Here is a 21,354-nt window from a genome sequence, read left to right on the forward strand (position 1 = left end):
TGTTGGGTGAAACATTAGTGACTTCCATATACTGTGTCACATACATGCCCTCTATAATGTGAATGTCAGTGCCTGTTTTTCTCACCCGTAGGAAAGAATCCAGTGCCCCATTCTCCATGAATTCAGTCACAATCATCACTGGCCGACTCTTGGTGACCACACCTTCCAGGCGGATAATGTTGGGGTGGTCGAACTGGCCCATGATGGAAGCTTCAGACAGGAAGTCTCGCCTCTGGCGGTCAGTGTAGCCCACCTTGAGAGTCTTGATGGCTACGATGATCTCCCGCCGCCCGGGCAGCTTGAGGCGACCGCGGCACACCTCCCCAAACTCTCCTGTGAGAGCCCAGGTGAGACAGCCAGAGAAACAGCAGAAGGAGACAGAGAAAAAGAGGGAGGGGGGAGAGAGGAATGACGGAAGAGTGGAGGAGAGTGGGGGAAAAGAGGGGAGAGGGGACAGTTAACTGGTTAGAACCAAGGAGCCAGGGAAGGGTAGCAGGAGGGGTGGGACAGGGGGAACTGCAAGAGAAGCCACAACTCTAGGCCAGTGTCAGGGGATGATGGTGATAGGGGGGAGCATACAGTGACTTTGTGCTGTTAAACTACGGATTAAAGGAAACAGCGTGGTGAGTGTGAGGCATGGCGACGGAATGTGAGAAGATGTAGAGTTGAAAAAAAAAAAAAAACGCATGTTGAAATAAAAAAAAAAAAAATGGGTAAAGTATGGTGCTGGAGTGAGAGGAGCACAGGGGGATAGAGGAGGGAGGAGGGGCTGGTGCTAAGCTTCAGATTGGCTGGTGAAGCGGGCACAGGAGGAGGAGACAGGTGGAGACAGAAGCTTGGGGGTTCTCGGGGTCATGGACCCTTTACGTTTAGAGTCTACACCAAGCGTGTGCGAGAATGCAAGACAAATTAGGCGATGAGAGCGATGTGTGTCAACACGAGTGCAAAGGTGATTAAGTGAGGGAAGTCAGGGGAGGGGATGGAGGAATGGAGGGATGGATTGAGGAAGGGGGGGGGGTAGAGGAGAGGAAGGGGACAGGGAAGACAGGGGTTGAGGGTTCGTCACTTTAAAGGCGAATGCTGGGAAGCGACGGGTTTCAAGTAGTAGCCTCAGCAGTAGAAGAGCTGTTGTAGTAGTAGTAGCAGTAGTAATGGTAGTAGCAGAAGCAGTAGTAGGGGCTCCCATCTCTGCCATCACAACGTCTTCCATTTTGGCTCAGATACAATGCTAAGAAACTCAACCTCACTTGGCACAGTCCTGCAGCTTTTGAGCAGAGATATTACTATCAAATATATCAAATACATAAAATATTTTGCTACAACATCTACAACATCACATGTTAGGGAGGGTTCCTAAAAGAGGGACAACCACATAGTTAAAGGCCACATTCAGACAGAATCAGGTGCTGAAGTGATAAGCAGGGTTGAGCGGCAGTGTGGGGGTGTGCAGGGGTGTTTATTTGTGCTTAGAACAATCACTTTGAAACAATCATGAAATAACGCTGTATTTCTCTGATTCACAAGCTTTCTCGCAACAAGTGGTCCCTCTCCCCAAACAGTCTCTACCTTGTTTGACCACTGTTGCGTGCTCTCTCTAAGCAAATGGACACAAACCAAAGAAGGCTTCTTGGGCCATTTTACAGTATAAATGGTGAGCCAGATGTAGCTGGTTATGCAAAATAAACCAAGCAAGGTACACATCCAGTTTCAGAGATATTTAATGCTGACTGTAGAGCAATCTGATTGCTAACTAACGTGACTGGCCACTGCACCATGACAGTGGGTTGTGTTTCTCTGTTTCAACTTTTCCACTGCATATCACTTCATGTTTTTTCTGCATCCCAATTGGCCACCACCACTGCAGCCTTAATGGAATACCCTTACTCAAATGAATCAAATAACTGGTGCTTTCACCACAATGCCTGATTCTGTCTGAATGTGCCTGAGTGCTAGATAAAGGGGTCAAATATTGTGATCCAGTAGAAACCCTCTTTAATAAAGAGGTTCTCAAGACACTGAAAAGTGGGCAGGGTCAGAGACAGCCAATCCTGGACTAGAAACATTCTAATATCTTGCACCCCATCCAGACAGGATTCATATTTCAGGGAGATGCAGGAGACAAGTATTAGCTTTGCTCCTTGGTAACAGACATTGCTCTGTACAACACAACACATCCCCCTGGCCACTTCACATAAGATAACGATAACCTATTTGATGATCCTGTAGAATCAGATTCTCCATATGAGCTTTCAATAACACCTTTATGCCAGAAATCAAATAATGGGTTTGTGTAAAATCTGCAGAACTTCCCGGAATTCAAATGTGGAAGACTGCGAAAATTCAAAACTTGGAAGTGGGGAACTTCATGTGCAAGTATTCAAAGTTACATTTTAAAACATAAAGTGTCTATCCATATAAGCATATATAAAAAAAATACAAGGCCAATAAGTGTGCCAAAAAACAATACAACTGTAATTAATACAGAAAAAGATAAGAGGAAAACTGCACACATGCTTGCACAGGATTAAAATGTCCTCTAGAGAAATAAATCCTGTCTGTATGGGGCTTGCACTGTCCAAAACCTGCTTCTATTAGATTCATGGAGATTTTTAATCAATTAGAAATGGCTGCTGGTTCATTTTTATTTAAAGGTCCAGTGTGTAAGATTTATGGGGATCTCTTGGCAGAATATGGCAGAAATGGAACATAATATTAATAGGTGTGTTTTCATTAGAGTTACATGAAAACACATTATGTTTTTGTTACCTAATAAATAATAATAAATGTCTCATTCATTTATCTCTGTAGAACACACCACCATATTTCTACAGTAACCCAGAATGGATAAACTAAACACTAGATCTCTTTCACTTTTTTATACACATTCAAGGCAAACATAGGTTTTCTTACATGTTTGGAAAGGGAGTGTTCACAATCTGCAAGCTCGCCGCTTGATACTGCTAAATCCTACACAGTGGACCTTTAAAATAAATAAACATCTTTGCACAGCATCTCTTTTGTTCCAGGATTGGTCTCTGATTTAAGGACACAGGTTAAATGATAATCCACCATACAAAAGGTATGCAGCTACTCCAAATGCACATGGCATGGTAAACAACTTAAGGGTGCAAGGACTGTGAGTCAGGCTAATTTAAAGAGGACATACTGTAGCTAGTAATGCTTAAAATACAGGTAAGGAGAGTGCTGGACACATCTGTAATACTGGAAAAGGGGGTTCCTAAGAGGTGACGAGTGTGGGAGGGGAGGGAGCAATGAGAGGGCTAGCGATGAATTGAGTGAAAGTACCGCTTGGTGTGAAGTCCTCTAACGGAATGGCCTGGAGGTGACTAGCAGTCTTCCCCCTGTAGCTCAGGAGCTTTGGTGGGTTACCTGCGCCGATGACCTCCTCGATCTTCACGCAGGAGACGTCGATCTCCTTGGCAAACTCGCGCACCGCCTCGTTGGGGTCCTCGTAGGTGAAGGGGTCAATGTAGACCTTCATTCCCGGCGTTACTATTGGGGATTCAGTGGCAAGAACAGGAAAGTGAATCTATGCCATCGAGCAAAATTTCAATTTACATTATGAAAAGTTCTGAAAACCAGCCAAGTGTAGATCAAAGCGATATCTTTGATCAAGCCTGCTGTTTTATTGTGAATAATGCAAAAGGGAGGGTCATCTCAGCAAAGAGACTTACTGTACTGCTGCAGTTTTTCTGTGTACTCCGACTCTGAACCGTTTCTCTGCTTTCTGTTGGAAAAGATGAAAACACAAACTGAGTCACATGGACTCCACACAGCATGGTGCAAATACCAGAAAGGAACAAAAGCAAGAGGAGAAAACAGATTCCTAATAATGTCTGCAGAGACGTAGCCATGCTGCAATGTGGCATTGTAAAGATGCCTTGTCTTTTTGCACTGGAAATGAGGGATATGCTATAGATCAAGATTGGTGGTAAAATGATTCATATTTGCTTAGACTGGAATGAGTCTAAACAAAAGGATATCATACCATTGTCTGAAGCAGTGAACGAAAGCCATTCGCTCCTGGTACCCCCCAAAATGAGCAGCTGAGACAAAGGCACACTCAAACAGCAAGCTCAGCTGTCTCGCCTTCCTTCTCCCTACAGACATCACACTGTTCATTTCAGTTCAATCTGTCTCTTATTTTCTTCTTATGGACTCTCACTCCTTTGTCATTCTTCCTTCCCATTTTTATCCATTTCTCTTCTCTCTTTTTCTCTTTTACCCATGATGTATCTCAGTTTCTGTATCTTCCTGCATGTGTCCCTTCTGCACCAAAGCAGGGGTGGGTGGGGGGGGGCACAAAGACGATGACAGAGCGAGGGGGCTGGGTTGTTGAAATTACATGTTAATGTGCTTCCTTTGTTGTCTAACCAGTAACCAGGGCAATAATACCCGATGGTGATTTGCATCTTATTTCAAATTCTAATTCGGTTCCGGAATATGCCGAAGCTCTGTGTTTTGTGTTATTACTATTTTCTCCTTCTACTTCTGTGGCAGTCGGAGCAGCAGCGGCTAAGCCAAGACCCTGAGAGAGACACAATGTAGCGGTGTGAAAATAGAAGAGAACGAAGAGGCAGGAGGGAGAAGGAGAGGAGGGGGAGCCAGGGAGATTATTATTCAGTCTAGCGTGACCGATGCCCACGCTTGTCAGCCGCTGCCTGAACTGGCTTGTGGAGGGAACCCAGTGGGCGCCAGTCAGCAGTGGGTGCCAACCCTTCACACACATATACACACACGCACTGCATTTGCTGCCTGACAAATGAGTGGTATAAGGATAAACGAGTGCGGTTAGACCCAGCTGATGTGATGTCAGACTTTTTGAAAGGTCTGAGCAGCCGCTCGCATCTTCCCAGTCAATTGGGCCCAGCAGACAGGGGCGCATCTGGGCTCTTTGTGGTCGGGCAACCGCACAGTTGATTCTGAGTGCTGGGCCATGAGGGCAGGCCTATCAGGTCCAACAGCTGCTCCACCATGCTGTGTCCAGTGAGCAAAGTAGCATTTTGGCCAAAGCTGTTTACTACTCACAGATTCAGAAGGCTAATCTGGCATTCAGTGCCCTCACAGGTGGCATAGCAATCCACGGAGACTGTTCTGGGGTGGTTTGGAGGACATGCAAACAAAGCTGACATTTGAAGCTATCTCATTTTTTTAGAACTTGAAGGAAAAATATTTCCTTCGAATGCATCTGCAAGTCCTCACTGTTTGAACATATTCTGTAGGCCACACAAAAGTAAATGCAGGACATTTTCACGTTTGCTGTTTCCTGTGCCTGAGTATGATTGCCCCCTTCTTCAATCTCCTGCCAGCCAGCTTTCACATTAGTAGCGTTGTTCTCTACCTGAGTACACTTGCATCATCACCTTATAGAGTTTATTTTATTTGTTGCTATGGTGTAAAAAAATCTGCCAATCACAAAGTCCCAAGTCCACTTCTTTGATTTGGTACAGTTAGTTTTCAGACCTGATGTTAACTGTGCCTAAGTACACATGAACTCCACACAAGACCCCTTTTCAAGTGGACCTGGACATGGTACACAGTATTCACACCAATCAAATGAACTGGATCTGATCACATTATGATCAAGCATTCATATGTTGCATCAACATAAATTTTTTGTCATCTGGAGAACATATCTGGATACAAATCACATTTTAAAACTAGATGTAAATGGGATGTCTGACTCTGAGAGGCTGATAGAAGAGTTATATTCTGACCTGAGGCACACGATAGCAATGACCACAACTGCAATGATGAAGACCAAGGTGGCAGTGGCTGATCCCACGATGAGTGGCAGCTGCTCCTGCCATGACTTTGGAGGGTCAGCTTTAGGGGTCAAGGAGAAAAAGTGGTTACTTGGAGAACTTGTCACAAACATACATCCACACAGGCTACAATCCATTTGTACAGTTGAGAACTGTGCCGTAAGTGTTACTATAGGCTTGTATGCTTCTCTCGCCTAACTCAGAATTGTATGCTTACATCAGTAAAACCATGCCCTTGTGTTATTCAGGCTCTATTAAGCAGAGAGTAAACCTGGAACTAATAAATGCATTTATGAAGACTGCATGATAGACTATTCAATTCTTTTACTTTATCTTCGTAATGATTAGTCTGACGTAAAGGAAGAGAGAGGCTGATACCTTGACTGATTGCTAAGAAATGCTAAATTTTCTCAAGATCATGAGTCAATTTCTCTTCAAGGATTTCAGTTCTTTTTGCATGAAAAATAGGCATAGTAGCTTCTGACTCTATAAGCTTTTGAGCCTCCATTATGTTCATAAGCTTATGCACAGCACTATTATAGCGGTATTGCAGCTAAGCCACAAATATCTCAATATATCCCTGGGTAATGAAGTAGGTATCGGAGTAACATACTTTGCAGGTTGGTGCTGAAGTCAGCCGGGCTGCTGTAACGGCCGTAACCAGCCACTGTTCGGGCACGGACCTGTACCACGTAAGGCGTACCAGCCTTGAGACCTTCAATGCGAGCGTTGCTCCGCTGGGCAGTCATGGTATGGGCAATGGCCTCACCCTGATCCTGCAAAGACAAAGAGAGTGAGTGATGAAAGCAATCCCATTCATCATCATCATCCCTCTCTGATGCCTAACCAGTCTCACCACACAGGAGACTGAAAAAATACAGAGACAAGAGTGAGAGAGAGAAACGAAAAGAGGCAGATTGTAGCCGGTGTGACAATCCGACGGGAGAAGGACAAGACAACAACCAGAGCAGATATACACTGAGTGTCTTTGTTCTCTCCCAGAGGCGAATCCAGTCGCAACTCTTTGGGTCCCGGGAAAAAAAACAGAAACTTTCTAATGCATGGATTGTGAGAGGATGGGGGGATAAGAGGGAGGGCAAGAGGGAGAAATGGAATTAGGGGTACAGAAAAGGGCAGAGCATAATAGAAATGTGGGAAAGGATTGGACAGAGAGAAAGAGAAAAAGGAAGAAGGGATGGAGGGATGTGAAGAGGGGAATGAGTAGGGGAGGATCATCATACAGGCTAAGATTGTAAATAGTGACTTGCCTCACTGCAACCATGTGTTTATCAGCAGAGGCATTGTTTCCCACATTTACAGAAACACAGATGAAACAGAGAGCATGCAAGTCAATGAAATTGGATTGAATTAGAGGCGTTGACTTACATTGCCGCTTACCTTCTCATGGTACTTAATCTCATAATCCAGAATGATTCCGTTGGGTTTCTCTGGAGGAAGCCAGGACAGGCTCATGGTGCTCGCTGTGGCCGCCATCAGGTGAACTGTGGGAACTGCAGACGGAGCTGCACAGGGCAAAACAAATAGAGGAAAATCTGCTTTATTTATCAGTTTCTGTGTTATGCCTTTTCAAATTCTATGCCCTTTGTGTGTTCACAGAAGCCCAAACACAAAGTCTTAGGCTGTCGGCTTTGTGAAAAGCTTTGGCCAATAGTTAGTATGCAGAACCATTCCCCACTAATGCTCAAAGTCTCCCTCCCAGGGGGAGAGAGAGGGGATGTCTAATTCTCCTGTGACAAGAGAATCAAACTGCAAAACTGATGGATAAGTCTCTGGTACATGCAGTTCCCTCTGCCATACACCAACTGTAGGCAAGCCTAGGGAACACACACATCCAAGATGTAGACTTTTCACACTTTTAACTGCATGCTTGTTGAACTACTGCACTTTTGCTCTTTAATTTAGAGGAAGTCGTGTTTTTTCTCCGCAGCAATCGTAGTTGTACCGCACAAGCAAATAGACTGACACAATATAGACTACACCTGTTATAAAAGGAGCACACAAATACACACATTGACATGCATGCATCGGTTCTTGGATCCACAGAAGAGCATAAAACACACTGGCACTCCACCCACCTGGACTTTTTGTGCTTTGTTCACATGTGCTGTCTGCCTCCCTGTCTCTCTTTCCTCTTCTCTAAGTTCAGACTTGTTCTGTACCTCTGACTCACTCCCTCCTTCCAGTCTACCCCATCGCTTTTGTTTCATAACTTTAACTGCCTATCTCCAGTGGTGTCTTCTGTTCAGAAATAAAGTTCCACACTGTCCTCTTTAACTCTCAACTTTCCCTCATCCCTTTCACCACTGCAGACCTCCATCTCTCTCCCTCCCTTCAAGCATTTTAATCCCCAGTTTTTAGTTCTTTGATCCAATTCCCTTGTGTTTCCTTTCTTCCTCTGCTGCCTGTATTTGTGACCAGACATCCTTCTGTCCCAAACCTTCCCTTTCCTTGCCTCTTTCCCTCCCAGGCCAACCCCGTCCACCCAGGCCCTCCATGTCTCTCTTTCTCCCCCAGAAGACAATGCTTCCTAGACAGATCCCCTGGTTACTCCAGCCAGGGGATTAGGGGCCCTCCTCTGGGAGAAGAAGTTGCAGTAACCATGGAGGTGGCCTCCGGGGCTTATCACCGCCTTAGTATTTATTTTGCTTCTTAAAAGGTGAATGCACATGCAGGGATGGTCTTGGGACTACACCAGGGGATAATCTGATCACAGTTGATGCTCTCTTGGCCCCTCCTTTCCCTTCACCTTATTCTCTCTGTGCCCAAATGACCCCAAGCACCCAAGGAAGGACAGTGGTCCCTGTCAGCCCAGTACCAGACCCCTCATAAAACAATGAGGCCCTCACTTGGGGCCCAGTAGGGCCTTTGGGTCCTAGACCCACAAACAGAAGGCATTCCTAAAGCTTTCAGGAGCAGGAAGGTTAGAGGTGAGGAGGACAAGGCCATGGAGAGAAGAGAAGGATGATGGGGGAAAGGAGCAAGGGATAATCCATGGTGTTGTCACAGCCTGCAGTAACAGCAAATTTAACATAGCGACTAAACACATCCAAGGCACAACTTAAGAGCCCTGGGAGAACCTCAACAAAGAGACCAACTCACAAGAACAAAAGTGCAGAGTAAGCTCCACAACACGGAAATTTATTGAGGGCATTTAAAGCCAACTGAACCAACTAAACTTACCAAATTTCTTCAGTAATTAAAAAAAGATATATCCATCTACACACTAACCAAACCACATATCTTTCTACCACCAATGGAGATTGGAAAAAAAATGCCGCCAAAGTGCCTCCTTAGATGCCCCCATGGTAGATCAAACATGATTAAGTGTCCTCTAGAGTGGCTTTCCAGAGGAGACAACATGGTAGAGTGCTCTCTAGGGTGCCGTTCCAGTGGTCAAAACAGGACAAACAGGTGCCATAGGCTGCCCTACATGCTGGAAAATTAGTTGGCCTCTATGTGCCTCTAAATGGTTAAATATTGAATAATTCCCAGTGGGTTTTTATTACAGAGGTACAGCAGTTATCGTACTTAGAGTCACTTAATGAAACAATTTAATGTAAACCAGGGATTGGGACTGTTTTACCATAAATACATAACTTTTGGCACACTGGTGCCCCACCACATACAGCTCATGTCCTTTTATTTTTTTTCACCCCTGCCCCTGGAGCCTCAGTACATTCCTAAATCATTAACCTTGACATTCAATTTACATTGTTCATCTCTGTGTTATAAGGGGCATATGCACTAGCTTATAATTACTACCGTCAGTTATTCTGTATATGCGTCAGCTTGGTTTCAGTCTTCTGAACCCATGAAATTTCATCTCAGCACTGATTGCTACGTTGGCCTAGTTACTGTTGTTGCTGTGGGCTGGAGGAGCGGTGGGTTGGAAGCAGTGGGCAGCTAGAATACTGAGGGTTCAACACTTTGAATACACACACTGCCTCGCTATTGCTATTTGTAGCAGTGTTAGTACAGAGCATGTTGTGGGCGTGTGAAAAAGGTCCCTTTCTAAGCTCATTCAGAAGAATGTCTTCCTTCTCAATCCCTGTTCAAAGGGAAAATATGTAACACACTCCTACGTGCATACAAGAAATTGATCTCTACTTCTTAACCGTATTCTCTGACATTCTTTTGTGCTTTTTTTTTTCTCCAGTCTTTGAAAGTCAGCAGTGCCTACAAGTTCAATATTGATCGTTGACAGGTAGCCACAAGGCTGAGTTTCTACTTACCAGCCTGATTTGTGGTGATGTTCACTGTAGAGAATTGAGGTGTATAGGGGCTCTTGTTGGAAACACCATTGACCGCCTGGATCTCGAAGCTGTACTGCGTGTGGGCTTGTAGGTTACGGACGGCCACCCGGCGCTGGGTTAGGCCGAGGTGGCGCGGCGAGATGTCGACATTGTCATCACACCGCGAGCACATTCCCCGCTCGGGAAGGCACTTCTTGCAAATGACATTGTAGAAGATGTCATCGCGGCCACCCAGGTCACGTGGGTCACTCCATTCCAGCACGAGCGAGGTTTCGTTCACACTGGAAATGACATTGCGTGGTGCGGAAGGAACAGCTGTAAAGGGGAGGGTAAAGCGTGGATGAGATGAGGAAAATAGGTTTGGAATGAGAATGAATTTAATCTCCGTGCACAATAGGTGTAAAGAAATTTGCCTTGGTGACAGAACAGAGACATATTGACAATAGACGGAGATTCGTATTGCAAAACACAGTTTACATATCATTATATGCACAAACATTCATTATTCCATAGCTGCTATCAACAGAATTCATGACCCAAGAATTTTCCTTGTGCTGTGGCATTAGTACATTTTTCATGCATTAACAAGAATGTTTTTTCTTCCACATAACAAGAGACTGTTCCAGCAGTTTTATTTTTCAGAAAAAAAGAGGACAGGAGTTCAAATTTGAATTGCATGCTCATTTCCTCTGTGTGTCAGTGTGTGTCTGTGTGTGTGTAAAGTGCTGGGGGGGACGAGCGAGAGACAAACTATTGGCAGAGCCTTGGCAATTCTTATCCAATTACTGGAGCCTTATCTCTCACTGCACTGTGGGAGAATCAGCCCCCCACCCCAGCAACAGAAAAAAAGGATCTTCTCTCTTCAGTAGCGAATGAATTAGCTCCTACGTGTGCGTGTTTGCTCTTAACGAAGCCACTGCTGCTAGAAAAGATCCGCTAGTGTCTTCCTCAACTGTCTGTGGCAGCAGCGAGAGCAGATTCAGAGAGCAGACTTCACAGAGAGGCGGGGGAGGGGTTTGATGATAAATTTGTTGATTACGTTGGGAAAGCAAGCAGACTTGTTTGCCATCGGTGTGGTGCGGTGGGAATGTATTCCCAAGGGCTTTTATCAGCCACTGAGGGCACAATTCAAAGAGGGAAGTTTGGGAGAACATTTACCAGAGTCAGAAATTTTGTTTTATGGCTACCAATGAATTTGATTTCTTTTATTTTGATTGTACTTTGACAGGGAACATCAACAAGCAGAAGTTAGAGAAGGACTGCAAAAACAGCATTAGTCATTTTCAATATGACTTTCAAACATGCGTAACACAGTCAGTTGAAAGCAGCCTTTACTTACTGGTGCATGGGGAGTCAGGCAAATCGGTGTCTGAGCGGTAGAAGCCATTCCGACAGGAGCAAATGTTGGCTGCTCCTGAGGTGGCACGGCTGTTGGCTGGACAGGGCAGGCAGAGGCTGTCTCCCTGTTTGGACTTAAACGTGCCGGGGCTGCAAGCTGATGGAAAGAAATAGAGAAAAATGGATATATAAAAGTGTAAATATCAATAACAAAACAACAACAATAATAATAATAATAATGGCCAAATCTCAAATAATGAAATAGTCAGAAGTGTTCTAGGACATACCTAAATGTCTATGAGCTGATAGCAGGGTAAATACGACAAGGTCCAAAACCTTTTATTTTTTTGGTATATCACACATGCTGGATACAGGTTGCAATAACGATAACAGCAGCAACAGTAGAAAGAGAACATGATATGATATGGATGTACAGAATAAAGTTACATTTTAATTTAAAAGATGTACTGACCCCTTTCAAAAGAAAGGCCCGATGATGGTTGAATGGTTATATTTCCATGTGCTCATGATAGAACCTTTCAGTGGACTGTATTTTGCCCAGATCTAGCTTAGAAAGAGGCCATGAAGTAGTTTAAGGTTTACGTAACGATTAAAGGTAAAGCTATGTAGGTAGATTTTTAACATTTGTGTGAGGCACATTGAAGATGTTAAACTAATCCTGAGCTTTAGTATGCAAGTGTTCACAGCAGGATGCAATGTCCTAACTAAAGTGGATAATTTTGTGGTGACATTGCCTGCATTCGAAACACTGTTCCAGCTCACTGGTCAAAATGACTAAAATGTCTTATTCAATGTGTTTAGCACGTGTTTGTTAATGTACGTGTGTGCACACGCACATGATTTGTTTTTGTCCCCCTCAGCGCCACCTTTCCCTTTCTCTCACTTATGGAGAGTGCATTTTCTGCACACTGTAGTGGAAAGGGAGAGAGGTTTTTGAGCAGCATGTAGCTGTTTGCATAAACCCATGCTCACACGAAGAGTCTTGTCAACCCAAATTACATACACGACCCTCAGAGCCAAACGCTGGCATGTTGCTTTCATCTGAATTTACTCTTTTTATGAAATAGATACAAACATACACAGAGAATCAGAGAGGCACAAATAACACAAATATGGGTCTGCATACCACTGTACAAAGATACATATCTATATAGACACATACACTTAAGTGTAATCAGTGTTAAGTTGCTTCTCTCAGAAAGTATTGCTGCATCCTTCCATCCTTTAAGGGATAGTTCAGACTTTTTGTTGTGAGGTTGTGCAAGGTACTTATCTGTAGTCAGTGTATTAACTACATTAGATTAAAAAAAAGTCAACCCAAAAAATCAACTTTTATAAAATCAACATTTAAGTGTATAATAGATTTTGAATATTTTCACTACTTTACTTTGCCATCGGACAGCTTTTTCTTATTCGGCCTCCTCCAAACTCCATAGGTGAAATCAGTCATTTTACCTTGCAGAACACAGGAGTTGCTGGTCTACCGCTGCTGGGATCTGTTGGTTTGTTTGTGTTACCGTGTGACTTTGGTGAATCTGAATTATTCATTTAAAACCCTGAAGTCACACAATAGCAAAAACAAACAGACAGATCAGAGCAGCGGTAGACCAGCAACACCAGTGCTCTGCAAGGTAAAATTGCTGATTTTGCCTATTGAGTTTGGTTGGTTTGGAGAAAGTGATACTTGGCTTATATAACAGTGGTCTCCTGCATTCTGACCAACTTCTTTTCGATTATTTTATCTTTCTAAACCAGCATCTCCCTTTAAGATCATTCACTATGTACTGTAGACCTGCACAAAAGAACCTTCAACACAGTGTTTACCTGGACTGATTCTTGATTAGTGACGCCTAGTTAATCAGATGAAAACTCTGCTAGCCTTTGTGAACGCCCTACCTCCATTTATAGCAGCTGTTTGGACGTTTATAACTCAGGTGATAAGTTGCAGACGTACGTGGAAACACTGACAGCAGCACTGTGATCCAGAACAGTTTGGCAGGCTCCATATCTTTGATAAACTGTCTCGTTAAAAGATGAATGAGTTTGCCGCAGTGCTTAATAAAAAAAGACGAGAGCAGGTAAGACAGGCAGAGTTTACGGGGGCCAGTTGATTAGCTGACCCACTAGTGCGTTAGCTCATCAATGTCAAGGACACACAGCTATGTTTGCCCCTCTGAATGATAATTATCACCACAGCTCCTATGTTTGTTCTTCGCTCCCTGTAGAAAACAACCGAGGTTGGAGGTCAAATCTACAACAGACCACTTCCTGCTCCTGCTGTTTTCCCCATTTCTGAAAGTTCAAATATTAGCACAAAACCACCAGTTGGCTCCACCGTGTACATTAACACTGAGTGTATTTGTTCTTCCACCATTAATCTGAGTCATCCACACCACTGGCTAACAGGAAGTACCGCTTGATAAACAGATAAGAAACGACCTCGAGCTTTCGCAGGTGGGAGAACAACTTCTGACTTGACATCACAGCCCGTGCAAGTTTATTTAAGTTGACTGCATAAAGTAAACTACAAGCAATTTCTCAACTCGCAGGGGATGACTATTGGTTTTTGAACATGTTGGCCTAACGAAAGATGTTGAGGGAGCATTCCCATTAAAAGAAGCAGGGAAGGGCTGAAAGTGCTGATCAATCACTTCCAGTGAGTAAAGGGGTCATCCTCTTCCTTTCATCCATTTTCTCCTCAGAGGAACCACCAAAGAATGAGGAAGAAAGAGAGACAAGGGGGCTAGAGAAGACGGGAGGGAGAGGTGGAAGAGGTGGAGGCATAGAAAATGCTAATCCTGCAAGCGCCCCCCGCCCCCACCCCCTTTCCCCACTCCCCTGTGTCTTATCCTCTCATGCAGAACATAGAGCTTAAGGAACTGATTAGAATGTAGTATGCTGAAATTGGAAAGTGTGGAGCATGAAGAAAAAAAGTAAAGAATATTGGGGGTGAAAAATGTGCAGCAAACGAGTGGAAAAGCAAAGAAAAAAGAGGCTCATCGATTAATATTAATGCAGACATCCTCACTGTAACACTGGTGGGGTATTAATGAGAGCAGTGGCCTTCAGATTAGGAGAGAACGGTGGATGGAGAGGTAAAGACAGAGACAGGGAGCTGCAGGACAACAGAAAGGCAGAGAAAGGAAGAGTCATGGCAAATAGATGATGAGTGGAGTAAATGGTGTGAGAGGAGAGAAAAGGAGACGTGAGGAGAGATGATGTGAGGAGAGAAGAAGAGATTTATCCCTTGTGGTTTCAAGTGAGGCTTGATTAGAGAACATTTTATCAGGGCCCAGTCACCAGGGCTTTAACCTTGAGCTGCCAGGAACAAACAAATGAGTTTTTAACCACACACACCATGCTTTAGATTTACTACATACTAACATACACACTCTCCTTCTAGAGGGGAGTACACATCCAATATTTAGGGTCTGCCAGAAGCTGCCAGTGTAGTAGCATCCACCCACTCTCCTGATCACCAGCATGAATGAGAGCGGCCATACGTCACGTCCCACAGCCCCCTTTAGGTGAAAACAAGATCTGTAAAAGTGGCCAGTCAGTATGTGTATCTGTGGCAAACATTTCATCACAGGTTAGTTAATGATGTTTCTGAGTAAATGACGTGTGTGCTGATTGTGCCTGTAGTTCAAAGTGAATCAGAAAAGAGTCTTAATGATGGTGTAACTAAAGTTTTTATTGTGCAAAATATATAGTGCTACTATCAAACACCTGTTTTCAGAATGGAGTTTGGTTTAATAGTACCAAAGCAGCAAAATAAAGTGTCTTGATGATATAAACAGTGACAGATGTCTGAAATACTAATTCCAATCATCAATCAGCAAAGACATAGCATAATTGTTTACCAGACTGGCCAGAGGATTTAGGCTCCTAATAGCTAAATAGCAATGCCATTTTCTTATTTAATGCATTTGTTATTAGAGTGGTTGTTTTCACTCAAAAAGGGGTGGGGGCATGATGCAGGAATAAAGTATCCAGATGGGTTACTCTCATTCATGGGTGCTCAACAAAAGGTCTTCTCAGCTTCATCTCTCTCTGAAGAAGAATAAGCCCTCTGGACCTTGGCAGGCGAGGATGACGTGCAAATCATACATAAACCGCTCATGCACGGACACCTCAAACTCAACACCGCTGATCAATAATCCCGCCAAGTCCCCTTTCTCCTTCTCATTCTCCTGTCTCCATTTGACCTACGCATCCTAAACCTAATTTTATGCCCCTGTACCCCTCAACACACATGCATTTTCCATTTATCCTTCCCTCTCCTCACGTTGTCACCTGCACTCCATTTAAGCCGAGACCTTGCTGTTTAAATTCACCTTGCTCTCAACCCCTGTGAACCTGTCATGTTTTCCATCAGACCTGAAACCATCATAGACCCTCGCAGCTCTCACAAACAGACAGCCTCCCCCTGCATTTCCATTTATTTAGCAGCCAGCTGCCAGGCAAAACTGAGGTCAGAGAAGTGAACAGCCGCCTGCTGACAGTGTCGTTGAGTGTGTATTATTCTACCTTGTAGTCATTGGATGGATGTGTCAAAGAACACGAGGCAAATAAATGGCTCATAATAATGTGGCAGCTGGACAATCCAGTGATAGAGGCTGTAACCTGTGGTTGAAAGAATACTGATTCAATCTCTCCAACAATCAGCGTGTATCCACATGTCCAGATGAAGCGTCCTTCAGCAAGACTTTGACCCCTACTACCCACTCATTGTAATTCACTCAGCATAGAACCATCAGATGCTCTGAGCCGAAAATGCAAATGTAACTTTTCTCAGCAGTAATAATGTGATACATTATTGATCGCCACAGGGAAATCCCCCCCAACCCCACCATCATCTTCCAGGAAGGTAAGACTCTGGAATAAGTTAGCACATTGCACTGTGGATTTGTAAAAATTCATAGACTTGCTCTGTGTTAGTTCAGCTGCTAACACATGAGTTGAACCTTGTGTTCTCTGTTGAAGTATGTCTCTATAACCTCTAGATTAGTCCACCGTCACTAACACTGAGTAATAAAATCTAGGGTTGGGCTGATGGATGATGCCATCATCCATCACTGATGGCTGACAGTCGTCGACCACTGAGCCCTCTACCATCGTAACATGGTGATCTAAAAGCCTTCTGTGTTTGAGGTAGTGTGTCCCCTCATAGGTGCCATAGAGACGTTCTTTCCATTTTTGACACGTGGAAAAGAAAATAATGATCTTTGACAAATGTTTGAATTTGGTAGACCCAACCATAATAAAATCCTTGGCTGACCTGTCATGCAAACACTCACCTTGACATTGAGTCTCCTTCATGGCTGGTTCAAACCCAGCTGAGCAGGTGCAGGCTCCCACAGGAACCATCCACTCGCCATCTCCGTTGCAATAAAGCTTCAGTGGCACAGACACCTCCAGGGCGTTTGGGACACAAGTTCCTGGAGCAATGACCAAGGACGTTGCCTCAGCCCCAGTTGCTGTTTCTGGGAAAACGGCAAAGTTGGCGATGGTTGTGGAGCACTTCTTGTAAAAGACCCTAACTGAGATGAGTGACATGCAAGCACCAAGGTCCTGGAAGGCCAAGTAGAACCCGGATTTGGACAATGGCCCAAAACTTCTGACTTTTGTGTTTACACGTCCAGACTCCAGCATGGAAAAGCTCTCATCTGGGGCAATGGTGTCCACCTTCACATAAGGGTTCTCCATCCAGAAAGGGCTGGTGGCTGTGGCTGAGTCTGAGTCAGACTCATAATAGAAGAGGTTGAAGGTCTCTTTACAGGAACCTGGGATGTTAGGAATGCTGTTGCAATCGCGCACTGTGAATTTCATCTCCACATATACACGCAGCACGTCCTTCCGTGGGATGAAGTCACTGCGTAGCCAGTTATTCTGGTTGAGCTCACGTACATTGCAGACTTGGTACGTCCGGATGGGGTTCATGGCGTCATCGTAGCCACTCACCTCTTCCCACTGCAAAGTTAGAAAAAGAGAAACATAAACATATTAGAGGTTGTAAAGGTTTGTAGATATCTTTGACAGACAGAAGACATTGTGTCTGTCAGATTTCTGGAATATTTACTTTCACTCGATGTCCAGTCTGTACACTTTGCTTCATTCAGTCACTTTGCATCATAAAGAAAGAATGAAAGAATCGGGGCAGAGGTTAGGACCTAGAGAGCAAGAATCAATAGGTATTTTTTCATTGCTTCTAGGGTATTTTCAATTAAAATCCCTTGCCTTTGCCATGCTATGTCTTTCATCACTGGCTAGTGTAGCGAAAAGCCAGGGACAAGGACTGCAAATTCATCACAATTACAGCAACCTGTCACCTCCTCACCACTGAGCCACCACAGCATGTTTACCTCATATCTGTTTGGAAGTAGGAGCCACATTGCTTCACAACCAATTACGCTTCAATTACAGAGCAATGATCGCAACGTCCTCTAATAAAGACAGGGAAAAGGCGCCGGTTAACCTTCATGCTTTTCTGTTTTTACACTCCTCTACATCTTTCAATGCTACTACAGTACCCAGGGGGTGAATTACTCTGGATAAAATGGGATTAAATTTTCTAAACTTTGATTACCAGCTTCATTAAATGAGCGCAAGCAAACTAGACTGTAAAAGCTTTGCTGTGAGACACTGTAATCTAATGCATTTTTCAATCTCGAATGAGGACACCACGATTAAATCATTTCACTTCAAATAGCGATTCCTGTGTGTATAATATGTCTTTGTGTGTGTGGGTGTGTGTGTGTGTGTGTGTGTGTGTGTGCTGAGGGATCTGTTCTCTTTTCCTATCAGGCAAACAGAGTGCATTTATTTTTTAGCTAAGCCAAGGCCTGGTAAGTTTATTTGCATAGCACCTTTCAAATACAAAGGCATTTTGCATAGGGCACGGCAATGCATTAAATCATTTAAAAGATGATGGGGAGGGAAATTAAATAGAACTAGCATTGCTGCCTCCACCAACGGATCGAGTTGCTGTTTATACCCATGCTTGTCCCGATGTCTAGACTTGTATAATGGTCAATACTTTGAAGAGATTTAATAAAATGTATTAAGTGTATTTTTTATCACTATATTGTCATGTATGATTCCAGTGAATAAACTCCAGTGAGAAACATGCTGTCTTCACAACACGCTTTTACAGAGTAGAGAGGACTGATAAAGAGCTTCAAGTGTTTTTACAGAACATTATGATGTCAAAGTGTAGTTGACCTTTGACCTTTTGGGTACAAAATGTCATTTCTTCAACATTTTATCCTGTTAGACATTGGTGTGAATTGTTGGATTTGCTACCTAAATCCACGAGATTGAACCTGTGACCTTCTGATTACAGGACGGTCTTTCACATCACTCATCATCTCTGCCACTTTAAATGCCAAGACACGTCTATAATGAAAAAGAAATATCCATGGTTGCACTCTCGGGACCGAAGTTTGCCGCAGAACATTTGACTGTCTTGAAACTCTGGCATAAAGGCACCAATTTGTTCTCCAGAGCCAGTTGTTTCCATCTGAGCTCTGAGCATCTTAATTAAGGCTGTGATATGGATGTGGTGGAGACAGGGCTATTCATCCAAGACCCTGGAGGCCATGAGGGAGAGAGGCAGAATGGGCGTAGCTCGGCCGTGGCATTAAAACGATGGCCCGACGAGAGCAAGAGAGAAGGAAGCGACCAGAGGGAATCGATAATCGCCAGCCAGGTCAATGAGATGGCTAAAAGCATGAAGTGTCAATGGGTATTTAGTTTAGTGTAATAAATCACCCACTGCAAAAGAGCAATACAGCCAAGTGTTTGTGAGTGTGAGTGTGTGTGTGTGTGTGTGTGTGTGTGTGTGTGTGTGTGTGTGTGTGTGTGTGTGTGTGTGTGTGTGTGAATGAGGTTGTGTGCGTTTGTTTAAATGTGCTTATGTGAGTCTGTCTGCCCGTGTCTACTTGCTCTGTGTTTGTTTGAGTTTATGTATGTGTAGGTGTGTGTCTGTTTTTTCTGTGCGTGTGTTTAGAGAGAGGTCACCCCCCCGAGACATGCACCAGTGGCCAAACACTCCAAGCGCCTGCTTACCAGGCCTGAATGAATTAAGTAGGTCATGTGAAAAAGGGTCAAGTTTCTTGGCATCGATTTCCAGCAAGATGAATCGTTATGCAAGATTTGCGATCCACTGTACTTTCCTTTTGTCCTTTCCAATCAAAGCTTTAAATTTTACTTTCAGATGACAATGAACAATGTTTCTGTGACGCACTATCACCCTCCCCAAAGGTCCAAAACCCCGCTGGATAAATATATTTTGCAAGATTTTGGCCAAAGATGATACCAAGGAACAAGCTGCGGATATGAATGGAGAATGAGGAAGCAAGTTGTCTTGCATGAATTCTGCTAAGATCTTGACACCCTTTTTGTCTTTTAGCCTTATGAATTCAAGGCGAACATTAGCAATTTTGATGGCAACTTATATAAACTAGTATTATTAGCTTAAAGGGATAAATTGTATTATATTAAGTGGGGTTGTACAAGGTACTTGTTGATAGTGAGTGTATTTGCAACAGTAGAATTATTTTTTCTTTGTTGTTGGCATGGATAAGCTCCCCAAAGCTAATTCTAAGGACATTTTGGCTTGTTCATAACACGTTTTAGCATGCTGGGGGTCTGTGAAGCAGACAGTGATACACTATAACAATAGTTATTATCTGCACAGGCTGACTAACTTGGTACATTGTTATCAGTGTACGGTTACATGGGTGTCATTCAAAGTCTGAGGGGAGCCCTACTATAAAGTGGAATTCCCCTTCCTTCACCCATCTGTTTTGGAAGATAAATGATATGGCATATGGACAAAGACACACAATATCAGGAGACTGAAGAAAATTGGAAATCCAAGCACCAACTCAACTGGTGCTCGAGATATGTGTTGACATGCACACACAGACACCTGAACACAGACATGCATGATGCACACATGCTACAGGCTATGAAGACAGATGCAGACATTGTGACTGAGGGCTCCACATACCAAAGTGCAGACACACAGGTGAAAGAAAATGAAAGAATACATGTACACACATGCACACAAATAACATGGTATGTGAAGGCCTTGCACATGTCAATAACTGAATGTGCTCTCTCAGATAAACGCTCAGAAATGGCTTTCACATCCAGCTTTTACACCCAGACTGGTGGCATTAATAGTAGCACCTATATACCGGTTGTCTCTGGATTCACTGTCACAAACAGACATACTTATGTTCCCTCTTGTAGCTTTATGTCTGTTGCTTTATCTGTTGTGCAATACAAAACAAGACCGAGATGCTGTGACTCAGACTTGGCTGGACAGCATCCCTTGGAGAGAGTCTGTTTGTGAGTGGGTTTATTTCAAAGATTTTTTCTTAGAAATTGATTTTTTTTTCCCTTATATGCTGTCTCCCGCTCTCTGTATGGACATTTCTCTGGATTTTACTTAATCTCAGTCTCTCAGTGCTCTCCCAGCTCTCGCAGTGTGTTGTTTTATTTGTCCTCTCAGCCACTGTATCGGTTCCTCTTAAACAACCCTAAGAAAAACAGATTGCAAGGACCTCAAAAGCATAGAAATAAACACACATATATTGTGCATAAAGACACAAGTGAGGCAACAGGGAGGTTTGAGTTTTTTGTGTAAGATATATATAAATAAAAGGAGGAAAAACATGAAGCATGGAAAGATAACTCGGACAACCACCGTCTGTGGCACATTCAGCTGCAAAACAAAAAACAAAAAAGCTAGTGGAGGAACTCCTCTCCAGTCTTTTGGTTAGCAATGTGGGAAATCTGGAGTGCAAAAGGCTCTCCACTGTATGTATATCTCTTGAAAAGGAGCATCTGTTGCGGGTTTGCTTGCAAAAGGACCGGGGAGGCGTTTTTCTTAGTTCCTATGCCATTCTGCATGGGACCGGTGG

The 21,354-nt window shown here is 43.7% G+C and overlaps 1 protein-coding gene across 8 annotated transcripts in view; it reads right to left on the reverse strand.

Moving 5' to 3' along the window:
* The window catches only part of ephb3b (eph receptor B3b), a 75,870-nt gene that overhangs the window by 14,301 nt on the left and 40,215 nt on the right, over positions 1 to 21,354 (reverse strand). For 2 of the 8 annotated variants that reach the window (XM_084723259.1, XM_084723253.1), the window contains exons 3-11: positions 16,720 to 17,392; positions 11,400 to 11,555; positions 10,040 to 10,375; positions 7,173 to 7,309; positions 6,400 to 6,562; positions 5,739 to 5,847; positions 3,696 to 3,748; positions 3,307 to 3,525; positions 86 to 333 (exon numbers count right to left, since the gene is read on the reverse strand). In XM_084723259.1, the coding sequence (XP_084579385.1) occupies positions 86 to 333; positions 3,307 to 3,525; positions 3,696 to 3,748; positions 5,739 to 5,847; positions 6,400 to 6,562; positions 7,173 to 7,309; positions 10,040 to 10,375; positions 11,400 to 11,555; positions 16,720 to 17,392 (2,094 nt within the window). The remainder of the gene's footprint in view (positions 1 to 85; positions 334 to 3,306; positions 3,526 to 3,695; positions 3,749 to 5,738; positions 5,848 to 6,399; positions 6,563 to 7,172; positions 7,310 to 10,039; positions 10,376 to 11,399; positions 11,556 to 16,719; positions 17,393 to 21,354) is intronic. The other 6 variants (XM_084723260.1, XM_084723257.1, XM_084723258.1 and 3 more) reach the window with 5 other exon arrangements.

The sequence above is a fragment of the Lutjanus erythropterus genome, chromosome 7 (genome assembly GCF_056507025.1).
Source record: "Lutjanus erythropterus isolate fLutEry1 chromosome 7, fLutEry1.hap2, whole genome shotgun sequence".
Taxonomy (NCBI): Eukaryota; Metazoa; Chordata; class Actinopteri; order Lutjaniformes; family Lutjanidae; genus Lutjanus; species Lutjanus erythropterus.